This window comes from Lissotriton vulgaris, unplaced genomic scaffold (genome assembly GCF_964263255.1).
Source record: "Lissotriton vulgaris unplaced genomic scaffold, aLisVul1.2 SCAFFOLD_1025, whole genome shotgun sequence".
NCBI classification, from domain to species: Eukaryota; Metazoa; Chordata; class Amphibia; order Caudata; family Salamandridae; genus Lissotriton; species Lissotriton vulgaris.
The window spans coordinates 477,893-499,864 of NW_028249245.1; the positions used below are offsets into that span (position 1 = coordinate 477,893).

The 21,972-nt window shown below is 46.4% G+C and overlaps 1 protein-coding gene across 1 annotated transcript in view; it reads left to right on the plus strand.

The window, feature by feature from the left end:
* Positions 1-21,972, plus strand: part of DCHS1 (dachsous cadherin-related 1) — a 352,029-nt gene that overhangs the window by 267,336 nt on the left and 62,721 nt on the right. Inside the window, exons 4-6 of the mRNA XM_086950300.1 lie at positions 15,409-15,640; positions 16,072-16,308; positions 19,430-20,437. Coding sequence (XP_086806426.1) covers positions 15,409-15,640; positions 16,072-16,308; positions 19,430-20,437 — 1,477 coding nt within the window. The remainder of the gene's footprint in view (positions 1-15,408; positions 15,641-16,071; positions 16,309-19,429; positions 20,438-21,972) is intronic.

The window sequence follows — 21,972 nt, forward strand, 5'->3', positions numbered from 1 at the left end:
TATGCAATTATAGAGGGAAAGATTGCAGCGTAGTATACTTTTCCATTTATTTTTATTGGAAGTAAGATTTTTGTTACCTTGCCTTCTAAATATGCACAATTGTTGTCTATTTAATAGGGCATTTTTAAAACGCAAGCTAACAAAGATCGCACTTCCTATAAGAACAAATGGAAACTTATGCTCAGCTGCAATCTTTCTCTTTATAATTGCATTAAGGGTGCAGTACCTTAACTGGCCAATAGAGGTCCCTTTACAACTCCACAGGGACACCTGGTAACAGCCTGTGGTACTGCACCCTTTAAAAACAGTGCTTAACTAGGAATAACAAGGGGAAGGGCAACGAAGTGGGCAGCACAGTGAAGGGCAGAGAGAAGGACAACATGGAGGAGGGCTGCAACGAGGAGGGCTTCACTACATGCTGGATTTTTTTTTCTTTTTTTTGTGTTCTCATTTTCGCCCTTGGTATATCGCATCGGAGCACTAGGAGAGAGGAATATACTGTCACAGATATACTGGTAGTGCCGTCGACGACAAGTCGGTGCTGAAACTCAGTGTTATCGCACCTCTCCATGAAGCACCACAATATGACCATGACATGTTGGATTGAAAAACTTCTGTGCATGAGTATATCGTTGAGTCACTTTAAGGGGTGATGGGGAAGGGGGAGATGTGTTGGGGTTGCATGATTGGATCCTTCATAATCTGATCAATGAGTAATATGCAGCTATACAGGCCCACATCAGCAATTGGGCTACATTGGCACTTTAGTACAACTATTGTACTGGTTTACCAGGCAGTCTCTGGCATAAGTAGGAGTTCGAAACCTATATACTAAAGTTCTGTCAAGTGTCATCCCTTCCTAAATAGGTCCAAGAACAGCACCGGGTAGGGTCAAAAACATGCAAAGCTCAAAAATGTAAAAAACGTTGAAAGTGGTTAATCAGCCGAGGATCTTGTCAGCCCCTGCGAAGCTCACCCGAGTTGCTCTGTCAATTCTTCACAAACTCTTTGCTAATTCACAAGATGTATACACGCATGTTCGATCTATGTTAGACCACCTAGTGCACTGGCAGTATACCAGGGCTACCTCTGCACAACTGAATCCTCAATCTTCTCCCACCCCGGCACACAAATAAAGTGAACGTAGTGGGACAAACATAAAGTGGTGCCACAGAAAGGCCCACATTGCATCACACATTGTGTAGCTTGAGTTAGGACAGTTGTATTCCTGTCCCCACACCCTCCTCTGAGCATTTATCCACTGTTCTCTGATCTTCTCCCCAGCAAGGCACTCTGAGCTTGCACATTGTTCTTTTGACAGCCTATTGCAAGATAACTATACGCACAGTGACATCTACAGCAAACATGGCAGGCTGTTGGCTTAGATTTGTTTACAAAAGTAGGGAATACTTATCAACTAACGTTCATAGACATATACCGTAAAAGCAGGTAATCCAAGCTCATTTGAAAGAAGTCTGGCAATTTTGTTGCCTCCGTTTTATAAAAATTTAGCTGTAGATATGCAAAACAAAGGCTAGAAATCAAGCCTGCAATAACAAGGGGACTCAACTTCCTGCTACAATCTTACTAAAATGGTAAAGTAATAATAGAACTTTGTAATTTGTTTGAAAAAAGCTCAGTTTTGAGATTAATTGACACACAGAGCATCATTTAGAGATGGTCTCCAGCATAGGGTGCTTTCCCTTTGTACAACAAAGTTAAGAAATCGAAAGGAAAAGCGGCAGCCGCTGGTATTTATTATCTATTCACTTTTGTACATTCACACCACGCAGCGCTTTCGCTTTAAACATGTTATGCTAAAGTGCGGTGTGCCACAAATGATACAAAAGTAAATAAATAGGAAAGAAAGATGGACTTCCTTAAGAAATAAATATTAACAAGCAAGAGGGAGGAGGAGCAGGCTGCTGCAGTCCAAGAGAGGGTGTGTTGGGATGTGCGGTCAGGGAACGGGCTGTTGTGCCTGAAACCCCAGCTAAGATGAAGAAGTCATTCCGAAAAGAGTGCTCTGAAGCTGAAAGTAAATCACATGTATCGGGGCATTCCTCCGGAGAGGTTACAAGAATAGAAAAGGAGGTACTACTAAAGACATGACCCAAAGAAAAAAAAAGCATTTCCAAAAGACAGTCAAAGGAGCCAATTAAAAACATGGGCGAAGCTTAAAGCCTATATCTTGAATACAGCATGCCTTGAAGAGACAGCACAAGCGCTGCCTAGGCGAGACCTAATAATGGATAATGATTCATTACTCACAGGGACCCTAAAATCAGTATGCGAGTAAGCAAGCTGTTTATCTAATCCCAGCCATCTATTGCCCACTCGTGAATAGTCTAGAGCAGCAAAACTATTGGTACAGATAAGAGACCTTTCCCTCATGCTTGCTGCAGGATGTCAGCCAATGAAGCATACTGTGGCATACACACCCTTATGGCCCGATGCAGACCTATGAGAATAGAGTCAGATTCGTTATTCCCCAGGCCCTGCGCTTTTTCTGAGCCCCACTCATGTGCGGCCACAGTTATGTATAGATTTTAAAAAGCTGGATCTAGTATCTTTTCTTTTCCTCTGCAGGACATTTTTTTTAACTTTGAAAAGGTTCCTTGTCCTTTAAGTCCCATTTCAATTTGCCGACCCGGGTCCGGCAGAAGCGTTTGACATGCTTTACCTCCGTGGCCAGTGACCACCCTAGTAGCCAATACGCCCTCTGCTGGTACATTGATCAAACAAGATGCATTTGTCTACCTTAAAGCAGTCGATGATCACTCCTCTGCCAGAAGGTGTCGGTAACCTGGACGTTGGAGGCCCCCTTGTCATTTACATTGTCATATTCGCAGTCACATTATCTCTAATGAACCTCCATAATCAGAGGGGAGCGGGGGGCAAGAAAGACAGCGGCAAAGTCATCACAAACCTCTAATATCATTGAATTTATCTTCACACAACACCCCCCTTAAACAGTGTACTCAGTGGTAGATTCTCAGACAAGGCTCCTGGGCCCTGTCTGCTGCTCTGTGCCCTGTGGCCTCCAAGCGAGAACTTCCCTAAGTACAGAGATGACACTCCCCACAGTGGTGCATCAGATATTGGTCTTTCCGTCGCAGCAGCACCCACGATGGCCGATCACTCGGCGCACCACACTGGAGAGACACCACAAGAAAATAATCAAATGAAGTATTAATCTCTTTATTACAAAGATCACTGAAACCTTGAGTAGTACTTCACTTGGGGTCTGAATTAGATCTTGGCGGATTGAATACTCCGTCCCAAACATGACGGATATCCTGTCCGCCGTATTACACGTGCATTATATCCTATGGGATTTATTTTTCGGCAGACGGGTTATCCGTCACGTTTGTGATGGAGTATCCCATCTGCCAAGATTTAAATCAGATCCCTAGTCTCCCCATAGGCGATACAGGCGACGAGGGCCAAGCACGGCATAGCGTCTGCGCTCTACAGCCTTTCTCAGAAGTATCTTAATGGTGTGTCATTCCCTTTAAATGCTTTCACCAACTAGTCATTAACATCATCCCTGGTGATCTATTCATTTGAAGAACCATTAATGCCCCCTCAAATAAGCACCTTAATTAGTCTTGATCAAGTTGGATATTAATCACTGTCAAAGGACAAATTCATGGTTGAATTTTAGGGATTCTCAGGTACCTATTACAATGATGGAATTACAGATGATTATATCATGCCCTAATTGCCATTAAATGTGTTCACGCTCGCATGGTAGTAGTCACTCCTTCCATAGCGCTCCCATGCGGTGGATGTCCGTGACGGGCATGCGCATAAACTCTTCTTTCACTTCTCTTGAGGATCCCCCATCTTGTTATGACCATGGGTTAGCTGCACCCCCTCATTCTAGAAAGATGACTCCTGTTGCTCTCCCACGGTTTGTGATATTGATTGTGCCAAAGCTGCACACTCTTTGGGTTTCGTAACTCACCGTCCTCTAACTGTACAGTCATTGCCTTCGTCTGGTGTGGGAGCAGGTCTTGGATACGGCTTCTCTCCAGAAGGAGCACCGCCAGAAGCCTCTAAGACATGCTGTGCGGGGACTCTTGGAATGTTCTGCTCCGGCTTAGCTTAAAGTGCTAAAACGTCCTTCTTCTGAGCCTCTATAATTAGGTCTGGCAAATGTGCCTACATGAACATGGCCACCGTTATTTCACTCTGTGTCAATATAGACTTATAGAAGCTGTCGAGGGATATACTGGTTATTAAACACCCTGAACCCGAGTTATAGAACCTGAGCCATAGATGAGGACCTTTAACAAGGGAGAGGGCTTTTAATAAGCGGTATAGCCCAAGACAGAGGGGCTATAAGCCTATTAGAACATTCCACCCACTATTGTAGAATTTTCTACATTAAAAAGGGAGAAACATGAAGACAAACATTGGAATGTTGGAACAGAAGGCTCATACCACCCATTAGAAGGCCGGAGCTACTGTAATTGCTGATGGATGATTCTCTAGTTTTTCATCTGAACTCCTTCAGTGCACCCACTCCTCTGTCCTCCTTTCATTCAGCCTGCTTGCACTCTGCCTCCCCTGCTCCCAGAGTGCCACCATAACCCGTCTCCTTTTTGCTTGCATACAAATTTTGCAAGTTTCCTGCACCCTACAGTGTACTTCCACCTGGTCACTATTAAACCATGACCCCCTTGTGACCTCACTCATGCTTCCTCCAATCCAATGTCTTCTTCCTACTGCCAACGCATTCCTAGCTTCCTTGCCTAGGCGTCATAGACGCGCCGGCAAAGTGACAGGAAGGCAGCCATCTTAATGAATCTGTGGTTCTCATAGAAGCAAGTGTGGCATTGGAGAGATCTGTAGTGCTGCTGTTGGTGGAGCTGCTGTAACGTCATCAACGGCTTCAATTTATTCGTAAAAACAGGAGCCTTGGCTGTTGGTGTTGGCGCGTCCAGGTGGACCAGTAAACTGGCATGAATTAAAAAGGACTCCACATTGCAAGCAGTAATGCACCACAGATGATCAGGGACAGGGGCTTGGTGAGACTCTGTAGGCACCCCATCATTAGTGAAGGCACAAGGCTATAAAAAAGAGGGGATGAACCTAACAGCACAAGGTGAAAAAATGAAGGAGGTTAGGGGGAGCAGTAAATGGTGTAATTAAAACTGGGACATTTTTTATTTTTATTTTATGTAGTTTATAGAGCGCGCAGCTACCCCCGAAGGGGTGTCCCGGCGCTGAAATCCAGGGTTAACCAAGTGAGAGGGGGAGTGAAGAAAGAGGAACAGAGGGGGGACTAGACATGAAACATAACACCCGATACAACAAGTTCATTCATCTATGTGCGTCACTTTTGGTGTCCCATGATTCACTGCTGTTGTCACTCTCCAGTTTCGTGGATTTAAGGTAGCCTTAGCCCCACTGATGACAACAGTAGCCCCAGAAGCAGACATTCCACAGCCTCCTGCGAGCTCAATCGGTTTTGCACCTATTATGTGTTTTTTAGCGATCACCTATCAGACAGCGTAAGTAGTCTGGATACAAAATACCTATTGTGATCTTGCAGTGGGCTTACAGCCCGCCCATTGGTTTCCATTGGTTGACATTATTGTCACTATCATTTGCTTGCTTCTCACTTGATAGCTTGCCTTCCTCTTCCTGTGTATGTCCCTCCTCTGGAGCAGAGACTGTTTACAATGATTAACCCCTTTGATGCGTGTGACAAGGTCAGCTCGTCATGGGCGTTACCTGCGCTGTGCGTGTGACGAGTTGACCTTGTCACGTAACGCGGGATTTTTAAAATCGCAGCGCTCAGCGGGAAAAACGCTAGCGCGCATGCGGTTAAGACTGGCTGACTTGAATCCTTGCACTGGTTACATTTAGTGAACTCCTTTTTTGCATTCAGCACTTTGTGAGTGCACACGTGTTTTATAGCTCACTCACTTGTGTACTACTTTCACTCACTTGTGTACTACTTTCCCGTTCAAATGCCACTTCTGCTATATGTTGCTCGCCACCCCTCCCCATTTATCTGTAAAAGCACAAGCTTGTATTTTGCTGGGTAATGGCAGGTGAACAAATTTGAGAGTTCTTTTTGTTTTATTTCCTGCATTTCTCATACTTCAAGAAAGCACCAGCTAGCTTTGGCACACAAAGGCTTTTATGGGAATTGGGAGAAGGGGCATTTGCTGCACTCACTCAGCTGACTACAGGCAATGTAGGAAAGGTCCAAGGATTCCAAGGCTTAAACAGCGCTTTGATAAGCTGCTTTTGTAGGTGAATGGAGACACACTCGAAGCTCTGGACCTCTTGGGCTTCATACAGGAGTGCACGTTTGAAAAGTAGAGAGTGTGTACTCCATGAGGGATCACAAATGTGCTTGTTAGGATTAATATCCGTTCTTTCAAGTCGTCATACAGAGGACAGAACTATTTCAGGTTGCAGTGTAACATCTTTATTGTTTTTTAGTGGAACATGGACAGCCGACACGTGTTTCGCCCCCTCTTGGCGAATTGCGCCGGGGCTTTCTCAAGGCTGTAAAGAAAGATGAATGAATTGTTTAGGAGTGTGATGAGATAGCAGTTAACCCCAAGAGAAAGAGAGAAAAAAGAAAGGAATCACCTAAAGTGGAAAGTGATTGGAATATTTTGTGCTGTCTCAGCATCAAGGCATTATCTAAACCGTGAAATGACAGTGTGTCGTGCCTCAAGTCACGTAGTTATAGATTTCATATGTCCTTATAGCAAGTCCAAACAACAAGAAGTGCAAAACATAAAAAGATGAATCAAGGGATTTTAAAAACAGTACAGAGAAGTGCGCTTTAAACAGTGTCTCCGGTAGGTCGAATGTTCGATATTCTCTAGCGACCCAGGTAGTGAACAAAGGTACCAAGCCAAGATGATGTAATAAGACAAGACAAAAGAGTAAAAGCATAATAGACAATATGTAGTAATCATACCTATTTCCACATATACAGCGTATATTATTACTGTTTCCAATTTTGATAATATCCAAGATACAGAAAGTTCAATACTCGAGGAGCAAGAGTTCTTCTGTGAGTTCTAATAGAGAAATTGTATACAAAATGTTTGTGACCAAATGTTATGCCATAGCACAACATACAGTGCATACAGTATTTCACGTTGAGATTCATTAGAAAACATGCATGTAGTTGAAAAATTGTATATGGTACAGGTTAAACAGGTATATCTATATTGGGTCTTAGATTTTGTTATCCGTTGCTTTATATATCTGGGCCTAAATGCCCTAGGCATTGTATGTTGGTTGGGTTAACCCACATGTCCTCATTCCTCGTCGGGAGAGATGGGCATATATGCTTATCTATCTTATCAGGGAGTACATGTAAAAGACGCATGTTTAAAGAAATAACTAATGACTGTGGAAATGGGGAAAAATGTCCTTTAAGTTTTACGTGCATGGAAAAGTCTCCAAAAACGAGGTAATCCGTTGTTTATCGGATTTACAAATACTGCAAACTTGAATGCATAAGATAAAATGTATCAAAAAACGCACAAATCGTTTTTTAAAAAGGGTAAATAAACAGAAGCCAAAAAGGAGTTGTCTTTGGCTTCTTTTTCTAGATTTATTATTTAAAATCTATCAATGTGGGGGGAGGAGCCTGGCCAGCGACCATGATGGCCGCCTGACTCCTCGGCTCCGCTCGCCTCTATACTACTTTCCCGGTTTCCGCGACATCCTGCACGCACTCCTCGGAATACATGGCGCTGGCGGAACCGGGAAGGGAGCCTGATCCTGCCGCTGTCCTTTGAAGCCCGTTCCCGGCAGTGGAAGCGCCGCGACGCCCTCACCTCCTCCGGACTCGGCGAGGTTGGCTCGGGGTCTTTGTTCTCAGTTTGAGCCCGGCTCCGTATGCACCGACGATCGCCTGGGACTGCTGGACGGGGCAGGCTGCCGTATCACCGAAGCAGCTTCTCGATCCTGTAACCCTGCCTGCCGCTCCCTCTGATCTGCACGCCGACGCTCCAGAAACAACATTGTAGCAAGCTCTCGGACCTGAATTGGTTCCGCCGCTACTTCGTTTCACTGCAGGGCAGGGACGGGCGCCATCTTTTCGCCTGCCTTTGTCCTTTGAAGGGGGCCACCCGGGACTGGGTCTGGGCAAGCATTGCTGCGTGGGTGATAAGAGACCGTTGCCTCTGCGCCCCCCGCTGGGCTCACTTCACTATGGACCAGCTGGAGTTATTTGGGAATGCTGGCAAGGAAGGCTATCGACCGGCGGAACGACACTGTGCACATCCGCTCCACCTGGATGACAATGCGGCGCCTTCTCCCCCCTCGGAGCCATTGCGGCTACGTGATATCCTGAGCGTCCTGTCTGTCTTGAGGGCTGACCTGCGTACCGTCGCTGGGGAATTGGGGGGTCGAATGAACGCGATACTGTCCGCGGCCCCCCTATCTGTTCGCGAAAATCCGCAGCATCTGGCCGCTATGCCACATCCGGTGATAAATCCTGTTGGCCCCGCTGCCCCGGTCGCCGCTGAGGTGGGGACGGAGTGGGACTCTAATCCTGTAAGTGAACTAGCGGCAACACCCCTGGGCAGCACCGGAAAGTCTGGGACTGTTTTACGGATGGAGAGATGGCATCGGGCGCCATTTTTCGAAGCTCCCTTGATGGCGGCTAGCGGAATGCACTTCCCCTTCTTGGCGCGGTGGCGAACGTTGGGACTGGCTGCACGGGGTGATCCATCACCTTGCAACGCTTCCTGCATCATTGACGTATTCTCGGCAACGGACTGGATGAATGTTTGTGACCACTTTCCTATCCTGACGGAGTCCCCTCATTCCCTTCTTTCATCTGCATCGTTCTCAATCCAGTTGGACTGCGTCGCTGCATCTTACCGTAAGGGGCAAGGTTGAGGGTGTCCCCCATCCCTTCGGAACTGTCTTCCTTGTGCTGCTGGGACACTGATGGACTGCCTGTGGATTTCATATGTTGGTACTGTATTGCTGGCGGGGTCGGGGTAAGGGTGGCCGGATTAACGTACTTTGATGGTTTTGGACATATTCTTACGGCCCTCCCCCGGTCTTATGTGATTTATACTTTTTTCTTTTTCTTCCCTAACGGAACTCTTTCCCTAGGTGAACTGTGCTCTTTCTTCCTTCTTCCTTTTCCCTTTTTGTTTTTCTTTCTTTCTTCCTTTTCTCTTCTCTTGCTATATTTCGGGTTATGGGGAGATAAACACTCTGCTAGGGGGGGGGGGGGGGGGGGGGAGGGGGGGGGGGGTAGGCCGTAGCCTCTGCATGTGTGTAGGGTGGGGGGTTAAATTTCAGTTCGTATTTTTTTCTATGGTGCCTTTTTTGCTATTATATGCTTTCTTTTCTTCTCTTGGCCGTGTTAGGCATATTGGGGGATGGGTGATAGCGTGGTATTAGTTGGGATGTTGCGTCCTCTTTAGGGGTGTGTATAACTTGTTGCCATCCTCTGGTTGGGACCTGCATGATGCGAACTGTGCTGATTGGTGGGGGTGTCTATTGTGGGTCCCACCTGCACGGACCTAGTTTCTCCTCTTTTTATTATATCAGTACGGAGAACTATGACCTGCTCTTAATGGTTGCGATGGAAACTTTTGAAAATTAACCTTCACTGATTCTGGGACATGGTAATACGGTAACTACAGTGTAACCCCTTTTTTACTGCTTGCTTCGATTAGAGGTATTACTATGTCGCCGTAACGCTGCATTGGTGCTTTACTGTTTCGTGGCCGGCCGACAGGTTGTAGGCCCGTATTTGTACTGACTAGATGCACAATAAAGGTTTCCAAAAAAAAAAAATCTATCAATGTCCACATGGTGGTACGTGTCTATTTTCATATACGTTTCCGTCTTTTGAAGTCAACGTTTAATGACTCACTGGGCACCCACGTGGTTACAGGCGGTTGTCTATCAAGACGATAACTTATTAAGGAAAAATTAACTTCTTAGTAAATCCCATCGGATGTTTAAGACTGACAGTGCAACCCGTGTGTTGTCAGTTTGCGCCCATCTCGTAATATCCACATTAGTTTAAGCATACACGGGAAATCCAAGATTCTATGTGTGTTCGAGTGCCACAAAAAAAACCGTTATTTAAACGAAACCCTGATCTTAACCACCATGGTTTGCAAAAACAAAACGGGGCACCCGCATTGCTAGGGCGATACTTAGCCAAAGTAAAGTGCATTAATTAGAGAGAGCCGAAGTGCTGGTAAGGTCGCATGAGCATGCAAAATGACTGGAGCGAGTAGAACGAGCCGCGACTCTTTTTCATCTCGCCAGGCTTAACAGAGCCCCAAACATGCTTTTACTCACTTTTGGGCTGATGGCTCAGTTTGGTCCCTGCTCCCAGTCCTCGGGTTACCTCGTTTTTGGAGACTTTTCCATGCACGTAAAACTTAAAGGACATTTTTCCCCATTTCCACAGTCATTATTTATTTCTTTAAACATGCGTCTTTTACATGTACTCCCTGATAAGATAGATAAGCATATATGCCCATCTCTCCCGACGAGGAATGAGGACATGTGGGTTAACCCAACCAACATACAATGCCTAGGGCATTTAGGCCCAGATATATAAAGCAACGCATAACCAAATCTAAGACCCAATATAGATATACCTGTTTAACCTGTACCATATACAATTTTTCAACTACATGCATGTTTTCTAATGAATCTCAACGTGAAATACTGTATGCACTGTATGTTGTGCTATGGCATAACATTTGGTCACAAACATTTTGTATACAATTTCTCTATTAGAACTCACAGAAGAACTCTTGCTCCTCGAGTATTGAACTTTCTGTATCTTGGATATTATCAAAATTGGAAACAGTAATAATATACGCTGTATATGTGGAAATAGGTATGATTACTACATATTGTCTATTATGCTTTTACTCTTTTGTCTTGTCTTATTACATCATCTTGGCTTGGTACCTTTGTTCACTACCTGGGTCGCTAGAGAATATCGAACATTCGACCTACCGGAGACACTGTTTAAAGCGCACTTCTCTGTACTGTTTTTAAAATCACTTGATTCATCTTTTTATGTTTTGCACTTCTTGTTGTTTGGACTTGCTATAAGGACATATGAAATCTATAACTACGTGACTTGAGGCACGACACACTGTCATTTCACGGTTTAGATAATGCCTTGATGCTGAGACAGCACAAAATATTCCAATCACTTTCCACTTTAGGTGATTCCTTTCTTTTTTCTCTCTTTCTCTTGGGGTCAACTGCTATCTCATCACACTCCTAAACAATTCATTCATCTTTCTTTACAGCCTTGAGAAAGCCCCGACGCAATTCGCCAAGAGGGGGCGAAACACGTGTCGGCTGTCCATGTTCCACTAAAAAACAATAAAGATGTTACACTGCAACCTGAAATAGTTCTGTCCTCTGTATGACGACTTGAAAGAACGGATATTAATCCTAACAAGCACATTTGTGATCCCTCATGGAGTACACACTCTCTACTTTTCAAACTCACTCAGCTGGCACCTGAGACAGAAGGTGTACTTAGTATGACACTTCTCCTGGAGGCCCATAAATCCGTTTGCTGGGTTACTACAAGGACCAAATGTCTGATTTCCGCAGAGAGTGAGTTAGGCCTTGGCAAGCATTTCCTTTACATTCTGACACGTTTTAAATTCTACTCAAAGTTTTCCTGAGTGAAAAGTAGTTAAACAATAAACCATTTCATTCGAAAAGATTTCAAATATTTTATTCAATGTCAAGATTTGAGATATCATAAGATATGTGTTTGTTTCTCCTCTAGTATTTAAGAATTTTATTTTTCTTTTACTTTTTTTTAACAATACTTTACTGATAAACAATGGCAAAACCAACAGCTCGGTACTCGCATTACAGAGGTGCGACCAATTGGTTTTTCCAGTGCTTGTTTGATCTTCGTTTAAGCATATGGCCATCAGGCTGAGCCTCTTCCCTTAGCTGAGTTCCAGTTGGTGCAGAACCAGAGAAAAACATTCTTGGCTATCATAAGCCTACTGGCATATACAAACATTACATATTAAGGTTCGACGAAGCAGGGAAGCTGGAGTGCAGGTCGACACTTGGACGTCTTTTTCCAATCTTGATTATATTGCATCACTAGAAGATACATCTACTCAGCCATTGCATGAACCAAGACACTCATCGGTTCAGTAAGGCCTTTGCTCTGCTGGCAATTGAGGTCTACCTGGAGGATAGAAGAACGCGATGGCTCCCAAGCGTAAAGATGCTGAGAGCCGTGCGTCCTTCCTCTAATCACATCGAAGGCCATGGACATATTGTTCCTGCCTTCAGCGAAACCTCCACTTTGTCATTATCCAATAAAGGCTAATCAAACCATCACAGGAAATATATTGCACATGAAGACCATTCTTTCACTGACAAGAGCACAACTTCCAAGAACTTTCATTCCTTATAATTATCCCATCATGGCTAATGGTACAATCTCTTGTCCTCTGCCATTGTGTATCATTATACAATCACCGCTGACGACACACTCCTGGTTCTGGTTGCACTCTAGCATTATTCAATCACACGGAAGGGCACAGCCTTTTGTTCTTTCCAGCTTGTGTATTGATTCAATCAGAGTCAACAGCGCAGCCAAAGAATGCACTCCACTTATTTTGTATTTTTTTAAATAATGCTACTGTTAACTGCAGCCATCAGCGACACCAGAGACTAGAGGATACAAGAAAAGAAACCCTGTGTTTGTGAACATCCAATGACATCCAGGGGCATATTTACAAGCCCCTATTGCAACAGGAACGTCACTTTTCACGACGTTGTGGTGGTGATTGGAACTGTACCTTATTTACAAGGCAGCGTTGAGCCACTAAATGTGAGAACTTCATTGGCTCCCAATACGGCAACGTGTCAAATTTAAAATCTGCTGTACCGTCCATAAGTGTCTGTCTGGAAATGGCCCCAACTACTTGACCCAAAAGCTACAACTTTACAAACCAGACCGCTCTTTGCGTTCAAGCAATCAACTTCTATTAAAACCCCCTCTTATCAAAAAGACCAGACAAGGCGGCCGCGCCCTCTCCCTAGTGGGGCCGACCCTGTGGAAAAATCTGCCCTTCAGCCTCAGACAAACCCCCAATCACCTATCCTTTAGAAAAAGGCTTAAAACCAACTTGTTCCTAGAGGAATAACTAACTGTATCACTACCACTAAAACCCCAGCTCATCTGCAAAGCCCTTCTCTCACCATCTTAGCGAGCAAAGCGCGGAGATACCCCGACTGGGGTCGATTCTTGCGCTATACAAGAAATTAAATAAAATAAATAAATAAGATAACGCCGCCTTGTAAATAAAGCACCCTTTCACGCTACACTTAGCGTGAAAGGGAAGGGCAATGGGTGTTGCGGTGGGCGTTCCATATTGATGCGGCTTCCTATTTATAAGGGTGGCAGCGCCAAAATTAAGACCAGGGAAAACCTGGTCTTATCCTGGTGCAACAAAGAGAATTTTTTTTTCTCCTCGTATTTGCTGTTTCCATGTGTGCTGCGTTGTGTAGCACACACAGAAACAGCAAACTGCCTATGAGTGTTAATCTGCAGGAAGGTCCCCTTCCTGCACATAAACAATCATTTAAAAACAATGCTGTTCTGCACCTTCATTAAGTGCATTAAGCAGCACACATAAAAGTTACAAAATGCCATTTCAAGATTGTTTATGTGCAGGAAGGGGGACTTTTCTGCACATAAACAATCTTCTCCTCAACACAGGCACCCTTGCACTCTAGTGCAAGGGTGCCTGCGTTGGCGCTAGGCAGACTAAGTTATCGCCAGTGCGGGGGGAAACGCAAGGCTTCACCATATTCTTGTAAATATGGTGCAGTCTGCGTTTCAAACGTGACGGAGCGTGTTGTTAGCCTTCTAGGCTTACCGACACGCTCCGCCACTTTCTTTGTAAATATGCCCCTAGCGTAGTAATAATAAGAATAACACAAGGAAGAAGACCAAACATAACAGTTATAAAGATTATCATTTGTTTTGTTCTTTGTGTTTCTCTCAGCGCAGTTTTGTAGCGTCGAAGTGCCATAAAATCCCGGTGTTACCCATAGACAGTTGATGGTACTTAACTGACCGCCATCTGAAGTATCCTGGAGACTTCAAACGTGTTAATTTGTGACATTGTTTATTGGAAACCAATCACAGCGCATGAAACAGATTCATGGTTCATTATATAAGATCTTCCCACGCAACCTAAACGCGATAGGTCTTACAAACATACTATTCTTTCATGTTAGCCAATCACAGCTAACGAGACAACCTCATGGATCTCATCTAAGAGTTTACTGGTCTTTTATGTTAGCCAATCACATCTAGCGAGACAACCTCATGGCCCCTCATCTAAGTCAATCTAAGAGGTTATTGTTCTTTCTTAGTAGTCAATGGCAGCAAACATCTTAAGTGTGTACACCGTGAAATTAAAATTCACACTCGTTATCAATATCAAATCACATTTAACAAGAAAATATCTTAGTTCATAGTCTTAGAGGTTCTCAGTGGTAAATCCCACACTTCATTAGCTATATCCAGTCACGGTTTACAGCACAGCCTAGTTGTTTTTGGGCTACATCCTACCATTCTTTACCATCACCCCATAGTTTGTGGTCATTAAACATTTAATTAACTATCAACTTTTAAACAACTAGAAACACAACCTTGTAGTTACTGGACTCTGACCGTAACATTCTATAACGGCATCGCTCACGGATTATGGTCAAACCTTGTGTTTCTTGGTCTTCGGTCTGATTACACTTTATTGATATTCAGTCCTAGCTAGCACCTCAGCGTCATAGCTCTTTTCTTAAAAGATTTGTTTCCTTTCAAGTATTTAATCACAGAGGAGGATATTACAATATTTATTCACAATATTTATCAGGTGATTGCTTATTAGTTTTATCCTACGGAACTATGCACAGTACAGGTACCTTATAGGATATACAATTTTTTTTTACCACAAATAAAATAGACATTGGAAAAGCCAATGATTCTGGATTGCATTTTGATTCCTGACCAAAATATTTACTTTTTCTAATGTAAAATAGTCTCTCATTTATGGCAATGCAAAATCTCTATAGGTGGTGGAAGGATACACCAAACAACCAATCAAATGGGGTGAGAAATACTCCAAGTTCAACTAAAGCCCCTTTTATGTATATTTTAAAGAATTGGAAACAATATGTTGTGCTGACAGCTGCACTGTCAAGCCAGACCTAAATCTCTAAAGGGACCTGTAGGTAACCATGACAAGATGCCATTGAAGACGTGTTCACTTGCCGATGTGTTGCATTTATTTGGAGTTGTCATAGCCCTCGCATAATCCAGTTGTACTATTGTGTCATTGACTTCTGTGTGTGATTCCTCTGCAGGGTGGACTTAACTCCATGGCCTATGTGAAGGTTTTCTTGGATGACATCAATGACAATCGGCCAGTATTCTACCCGGTAGACTACGCCGTGAGCCTCAGTACCCAGAGCATGCCCGGCACGGCTGTGGTCAAGGTGACGGCCCACGACAAGGACGAAGGTGTCAATGGACGAGTGGCCTACCGCATCATCTCTGGGAACTCTCCGCCGCTCTTCACCCTGAGCAAGGAGACAGGTGAGACCGCTCAGGATAGGCAGCCGATGGTGCTGGGGCTGTGAAGAGCATCATCAGGGTAGATTGGTACCATGTATGCAGAGTGAGACAGGACTGAGGACTCTGCAGGATAGCCTATGTTCTCCTGTGAAATACTAACTAGCCTCGTCCCTAATGGCTATATCTCATTGGTGTCCAAAGAATGCTGGTGCTGGTGTTACCATATTTTTGTTCTAACCTCAGCTCTGTCTCTAGTAAGGCCAGACAGGCTGTAAGCTTGGTCTCCAGTGATGGCGAAGCTTGGTGTCACAGTACTTTTGTTCTAACTATCTGCTATATCTGCAGTATAGGCTTGAATGGGTGTTGGCTTGGTCTCCGATGACTGTCTCCTTGCTGGGCTTGGTCTTACCATAGTTGCGTTCTTACCTGATGTTCTTTCTCTCTTACTCCAGGTGTTATTTCCTTGTCCTGGGCATTGAACGGTAAAGCTAACTCCCTCATCCAGCTGGTGGTCAGTGCCCAGGATGGAGGTGGCCTGTCTGCACTGGTCAACGCCCGCGTCAACATCAGCATTGTTCCAGGATCCGTCTCTCCACCATTCTTCGAGCACCCGCAGTACTTCTTCACTGTGCCCGAGGACATCAGCAGAGGGGCAAGTGTGGGCACTGTCTGGGCGCACAACCCCCCAGGTAACACTAATGTTTGCTTAATACTTCCTCACATACACATAGCTGCAATAAATGCAACTTGCAGGCAACAGGGTCAACCAGATCAGTACTAAGTGGCAATCCTTGTCCTTTTAAAGACGAGCGCCCATGGAAGTTACATGTACGACCTCCTCATCATACACTCCCCGGATGACTGGTGTGTGGTCGAAGTTTAGAAACCATACAAAGCATTAACAGATAGGAACATAACACAGCCCTCTTGTAATTAAAGAGGTCAGTACTAAGGGGACAAGACTCCCTGAGAGGCAGCTTCTGCTCAAACCAGTGTCTTGGCTGGGTATGCCCAGACGATGGGTCCCTTGCTCACTTTGCCACTGGGGTCAAGTTAGCCTGGCTGATGAGGGCTCTTAGCCCAAAACCGGTTCCAGGATGCTTGTTTCCGGTCCAGGGAAGACATGGCTTGGCAGTTTGGGCTGGACTGTTCCCACGAGGCACAGGGTCAAGACTGATTTGCATATAGCTGGGTCTGAACTGAGGAGGCGAAGTGAGCTAAAGAACGATGATGGATTCAACCCCGATCTGTGACTGGGGGTGAGTGACTGAAAGGTTTCGGCCCTCCGTCTGTCAGCTCCTTGTGTTTGCTCAAACCACTGTCCTGTCTGTAGATTGTAAACACTTTTGTACCGGAAGTTCACATTCAGGTGAAAAAATTGACACTGGATGCTGGTGAAACCCAACTATATGCATGCATGTATGTATATGTTATTTCTATAACATGAACCTAGCCAAAAGACAGCGGAGCTCTGTACATGGGCACAGGTAAGCTTAAAGTCAACGAGTAAGAGGAGACAAATCTGGGTTGTGGACGGTTAATGCACTGTGATGTAGTGTTCTTTAAAGAGGGAACTCTTCAACTCTTTCCTAAAACAGAGCAGTGTTGACTGTTGACGTAAGCATAATTTCCTGAAATGCTCAATAAAAAAAGATGCGATTTTGCACACCTCCCTAACGAGCAGCACTGTGTTTATGAAACAGAGTCCAGGCTTGGGCTGGTGCTGCAACTAGAATAACAACCAGTACTCACATACAAACCAGTACTCACACACATGCAATACACCTTGGTGGATGTATTCCAGTCCAGGACCCAACGGGCAGAGCTCGCACCTTCGCTAGCAAAAAATAACCTTTCCTTCAGAAAGTAAATCTTTATGGACACCACAATTTCCATTAAAGTAGAAAGAGTGTTATGAGACAAACCACTTTCTTAGCCACATCCAAAAGTCAGCCCTCTTAAGCATACTCCCACAGACAGTTTCCTTAAAAATACCACTTAGCTCACTCCACACTCTTCCTTCTCACACCACAGTTAGCTCTCTTCAATAATAACCAGGGCCAGCTGTCTAAATCCACACCCTACAGACAGCTCTCTATCCATACCCCAGGGCTAACTCTCTCTTAATCCACACTCGCAGGCAGACAGCTCTCCTGACACAGGCCTCAAAGTTAGTTCTCTTAAACCATATCCCAAAGACAGCTCTCTTATACCAATCCCAAAACACAGCTCTCATAAGCATGCCCCAAGACTAGCCCTCTTAATTGGGCCCACTACCAGCCCTCTCAACCCTAACCACACAGCCAGCTCTCTTAAAGACAGCCCAAAACACAGCTCTCTTAAACCGTGTCCCACAGACAGCTCTCTTACACCAAGCCCAAAACACTCTCTCTTAAGCATGCCCCAAGACTAGACCTCCTAACTATGCCCACTACCAGCCCTCTCAACCCTAACCCCACAGCCAGCTCTCTCAACCATAACCCAACATCCAGGTCTCTGATCCATGCACCACTGTCAGCTCTCTCAACCCTAACCCTACTGCCAGATCTCTGATCCATGCACCACAGACAGCTCTCTCAACCATAACCCCAAAGCCAGGTCTCTGATCCATGCCACACTACCAGCTCTCTCAACCCTAACCCCACAGCCAGCTCTCTCAGCCATAATCCCACAGCCAGGTCTCTGATCCATGCACCACAACCAGCTCTCTCTACCATAACCCCACTGCCAGGTCTCTGATCCATGCACCACAACCAGCTCTCTCGACCATAACCCCACTGCCAGGTCTCTGATCCATGCACCACAGCCAGCTCTCTCAACCCTGATCCCTCAGCCAGCTCTCTGGTCCCTGCTGCACTACCAGTTCTCTCAAACCTAACCCACCAGCCAGCTCTCTGATCCATGCCCCACCATCAGCTCTCTCACCCCTGACCCCTCAGCCAGATCTCTGATCCATGCACCACAGCCAGCTCTCTCTCAACCATAACCCCACAGCCGGCTCTCTGATCCATGCCCCACCACCAGCTCTCTTAACCCTAACCCCACAGACAGATTTCTGACCCAGGCACCAGAGTCAGCTCTCCCAGCCCTAACCCCACAGCCAGGTCTCTGATCCATGCACCACACCCAGCTCTCTCAAACCTGACCCCACAGCCAGCTCTCTCAACCATAACCCCACAGCCAGGTCTCTGATCCATGCACCACACCCAGCTCTCTCAAACCTGACCCCACAGCCAGCTCTCTCAACCATAACCCCACAGCCAGGTCTCTGATCCATGCACCACTGTCAGCTCTCTCAACTCTAACCCCACAGTGTGCTCTCTCAACCCCAACCATCCAGCAAGGTCTCTGATCCATGCACCAGAGTCAGTACTCTCAACCCTGACCCTACAGCCAGCTCTCTGATACTCTCAACCCTAACCCCACAGCCAGATGTCTGGTCCATGCCATAGAGCTCGTTTCTCGATCCATGCCCTACAGCGTGCTTTCTTAATGCTAACCACACAGCCAGCTGCCTGGTCCATGGCCGCAGATCTTTTGTTTTCCGTGCCAGTAGATTCAGTCCTTTCATTTCGCCTCCTCACAGCTTGATGTATGGATCTGGCATTGTATCTAGTAGAACTAAGTCTTGGGCGAGGGATACCAATCTACCCCCTTGTACTTGACAACGGAGTCCATCAAGCGTTTGTGTAGGGTTTGATGTTCCTCTACAGTGAGACTTTCCACTTTAACTGTGAATTCTCCATTAATCGTATATATTTTAAAGCTTTGCTATCTCTTTTCATGTGTTCTATCTGTCTTTCCTCACAGGTCATACTGAGGACATCTTTTACTCCATCTCGTCTGGTGACCCTACTGGGTACTTTGTCATGGACTCCAGCTCGGGGCAGATCCGCACCAACATCCCACTGGACCACGAAGCCCACCCCACCATAATGCTAGATGTCCAGGCCCGCAGTGGCTCTCCCCCAGCTTACAGCAACACCCGAGTGAAGATCACCATCTCAGACGTCAACGACAATGCACCTTCCTTTGCTACACCGTCCGATTCCATCCTGATCCCAGAAGCTACAGAGATTGGGTCCACCATCTACACACTCCACGCCGAAGACCAAGACAGCGGCCCAAATGGGCACATCCAGTTTGATCTGGTCCCCAGTGGGGAGCGCCTCTTTAGCATTGACCGGACCTCAGGGCGAATCCGACTGATTGGAGCCCTGCAGTATGACACGAGCTCCCGCTACGACCTGAAGATCTTAGCCAAGGACAGTGGTGTGCCCCAGCTGAGCTCAACATTCACACTCTTCGTGCATGTCCAAGCAGAAAATGACAACGGACCAATCTTCGACACACTCACGTACCGCGTTGAGGTGAAGGAAGGGACGCCTGTGAATTCACGCTTTCTGCAAGTTCGAGCCTTGTCTCAGGACAACGGTGCTTCCCAGGTCACCTACCATCTCCGCTCTGATGGTGACTCAGCGAGCTTTGGCATTGTGCCGGAGACAGGATGGCTTTTTGTGAAAAGCACCCTGGACCGGGAGACCAAAGACCTCTACATACTGACAGTGCTGGCCTCGAGCGGTGGAAATGACCAAAGGAAGACGGGCACCACCACGGTGAGGGTGTCCATCACCGACGAGAATGACAATGTGCCCAAGCTAAGCGTGGAGAGGTACTTTTTCACCATCACCGAGAACCAGCCCGGAGGGACTCCAGTTGGAAGAGTCGTGGCCACGGACAGGGACTCTGGGCCCAACAGCAGGTTAACCTACCGTCTTCTGCAGCATGACCCCAACTTCTCCATCAACGCGCAGACAGGTGAGAAGCTCTCTCTGTGCATTCATCCACCTGTCACACCGGGGAGGCTATGCTGCTTCACCCCTGTAGACTCACGTGTCAGGGTCAAGGCATCTCCTGAACTCACTGATACTGACAGAGGCAAACACTTCAGTAACAAATCTCCTCCAGTGACAACTTACACTTTCCATCAATCATCATGGAGCTGGGCAAAGAATTCTGCTTATGCTATGTCAACTCACCAGACAGCAGTAGCATGCCCACTCGCTACTGCACCGATGTGTCACCAACGATCATGTTACTGCAGTAGCATGTCAACATGTCAGACATCACGCTACCGCATTGATGCGTCACCAGAGATCATGTTACTGCAGTCATATGTGAACGTGCAGACATCAACTCACCAAAGATTGTATGTCGACATCTGGGGTGATATGGCATTATCACACATAATGCTACTGCATTAATATGTCAACTAATACATCAGTTTCCTGGGAATGGTACTACTGCAGTGATATGAGCGTGCTAGGGATGGTATTACTGCAGTGATATCTCATTGCAAAACCTTAAAAATCCTAAAAAGTGAAACACTCCCCCACTCACTCTTCTACACCTGACCCGATAGCCAACTACCCGAGGGACACTCACTCATTCACACTTGACCCAAGGGCCACTCCTCCACTCACTCATGCACACCTGACCTGAGGGCCACTCCCTCACTCTGTCATCCACACCTGAACCGAGGGCCACTCAGTCATCCACACCTGACCCAAGGGCCACTCAGTCACCCACATCTGACCCAAGGGCTACTCAGTCATCCACACCTGACCCAAGGGCCACTCAGTCATCCACACCTGACCCAAGGGCCACTGCCACACTCTGTCATCCACACCTGACCCGAGGGCCACTCCCACACTCTGTCATCCACACCTGAACCGAGGGCCACTCTGTCATCCACACCTGACCCAAGGGCCACTCAATCATCCACACCTGACCCAAGGGCCTCTCCCACACTCTGTCATCCACACCTGAACCGAGGGCCACTCTGTCATCCACACCTGACCCAAGGGCCACTCAGTCATCCACACCTGACCCAAGGGCCACTGCCACACTCTGTCATCCACACCTGACCCGAGGGCCACTCTGTCATCCACACCTGAACCGAGGGCCACTCAGTCATCCACACCTGACCCAAGAGCCACTCCCACACTCTGTCATCCACACCTGACCCAAGGGCCACTCAATCATCCACACCTGACCCAAGGGCCTCTCCCACACTCTGTCATCCACACCTGAACCGAGGGCCACTCTGTCATCCACACCTGAACCGAGGGCCACTCCGTCATCCACACCTGACCCAAGGGCCACTCAGTCATCCTCACCTGACCCAAGAGCCACTCCCACACTCTGTCATCCACACCTGAACCGAGGGCCACTCTGTCATCCACACCTGAACCGAGGGCCACTCAGTCATCCACACCTGACCCAAGGGCCACTCAGTCATCCTCACCTGACCCAAGAGCCACTCCCACACTCTGTCATCCACACCTGAACCG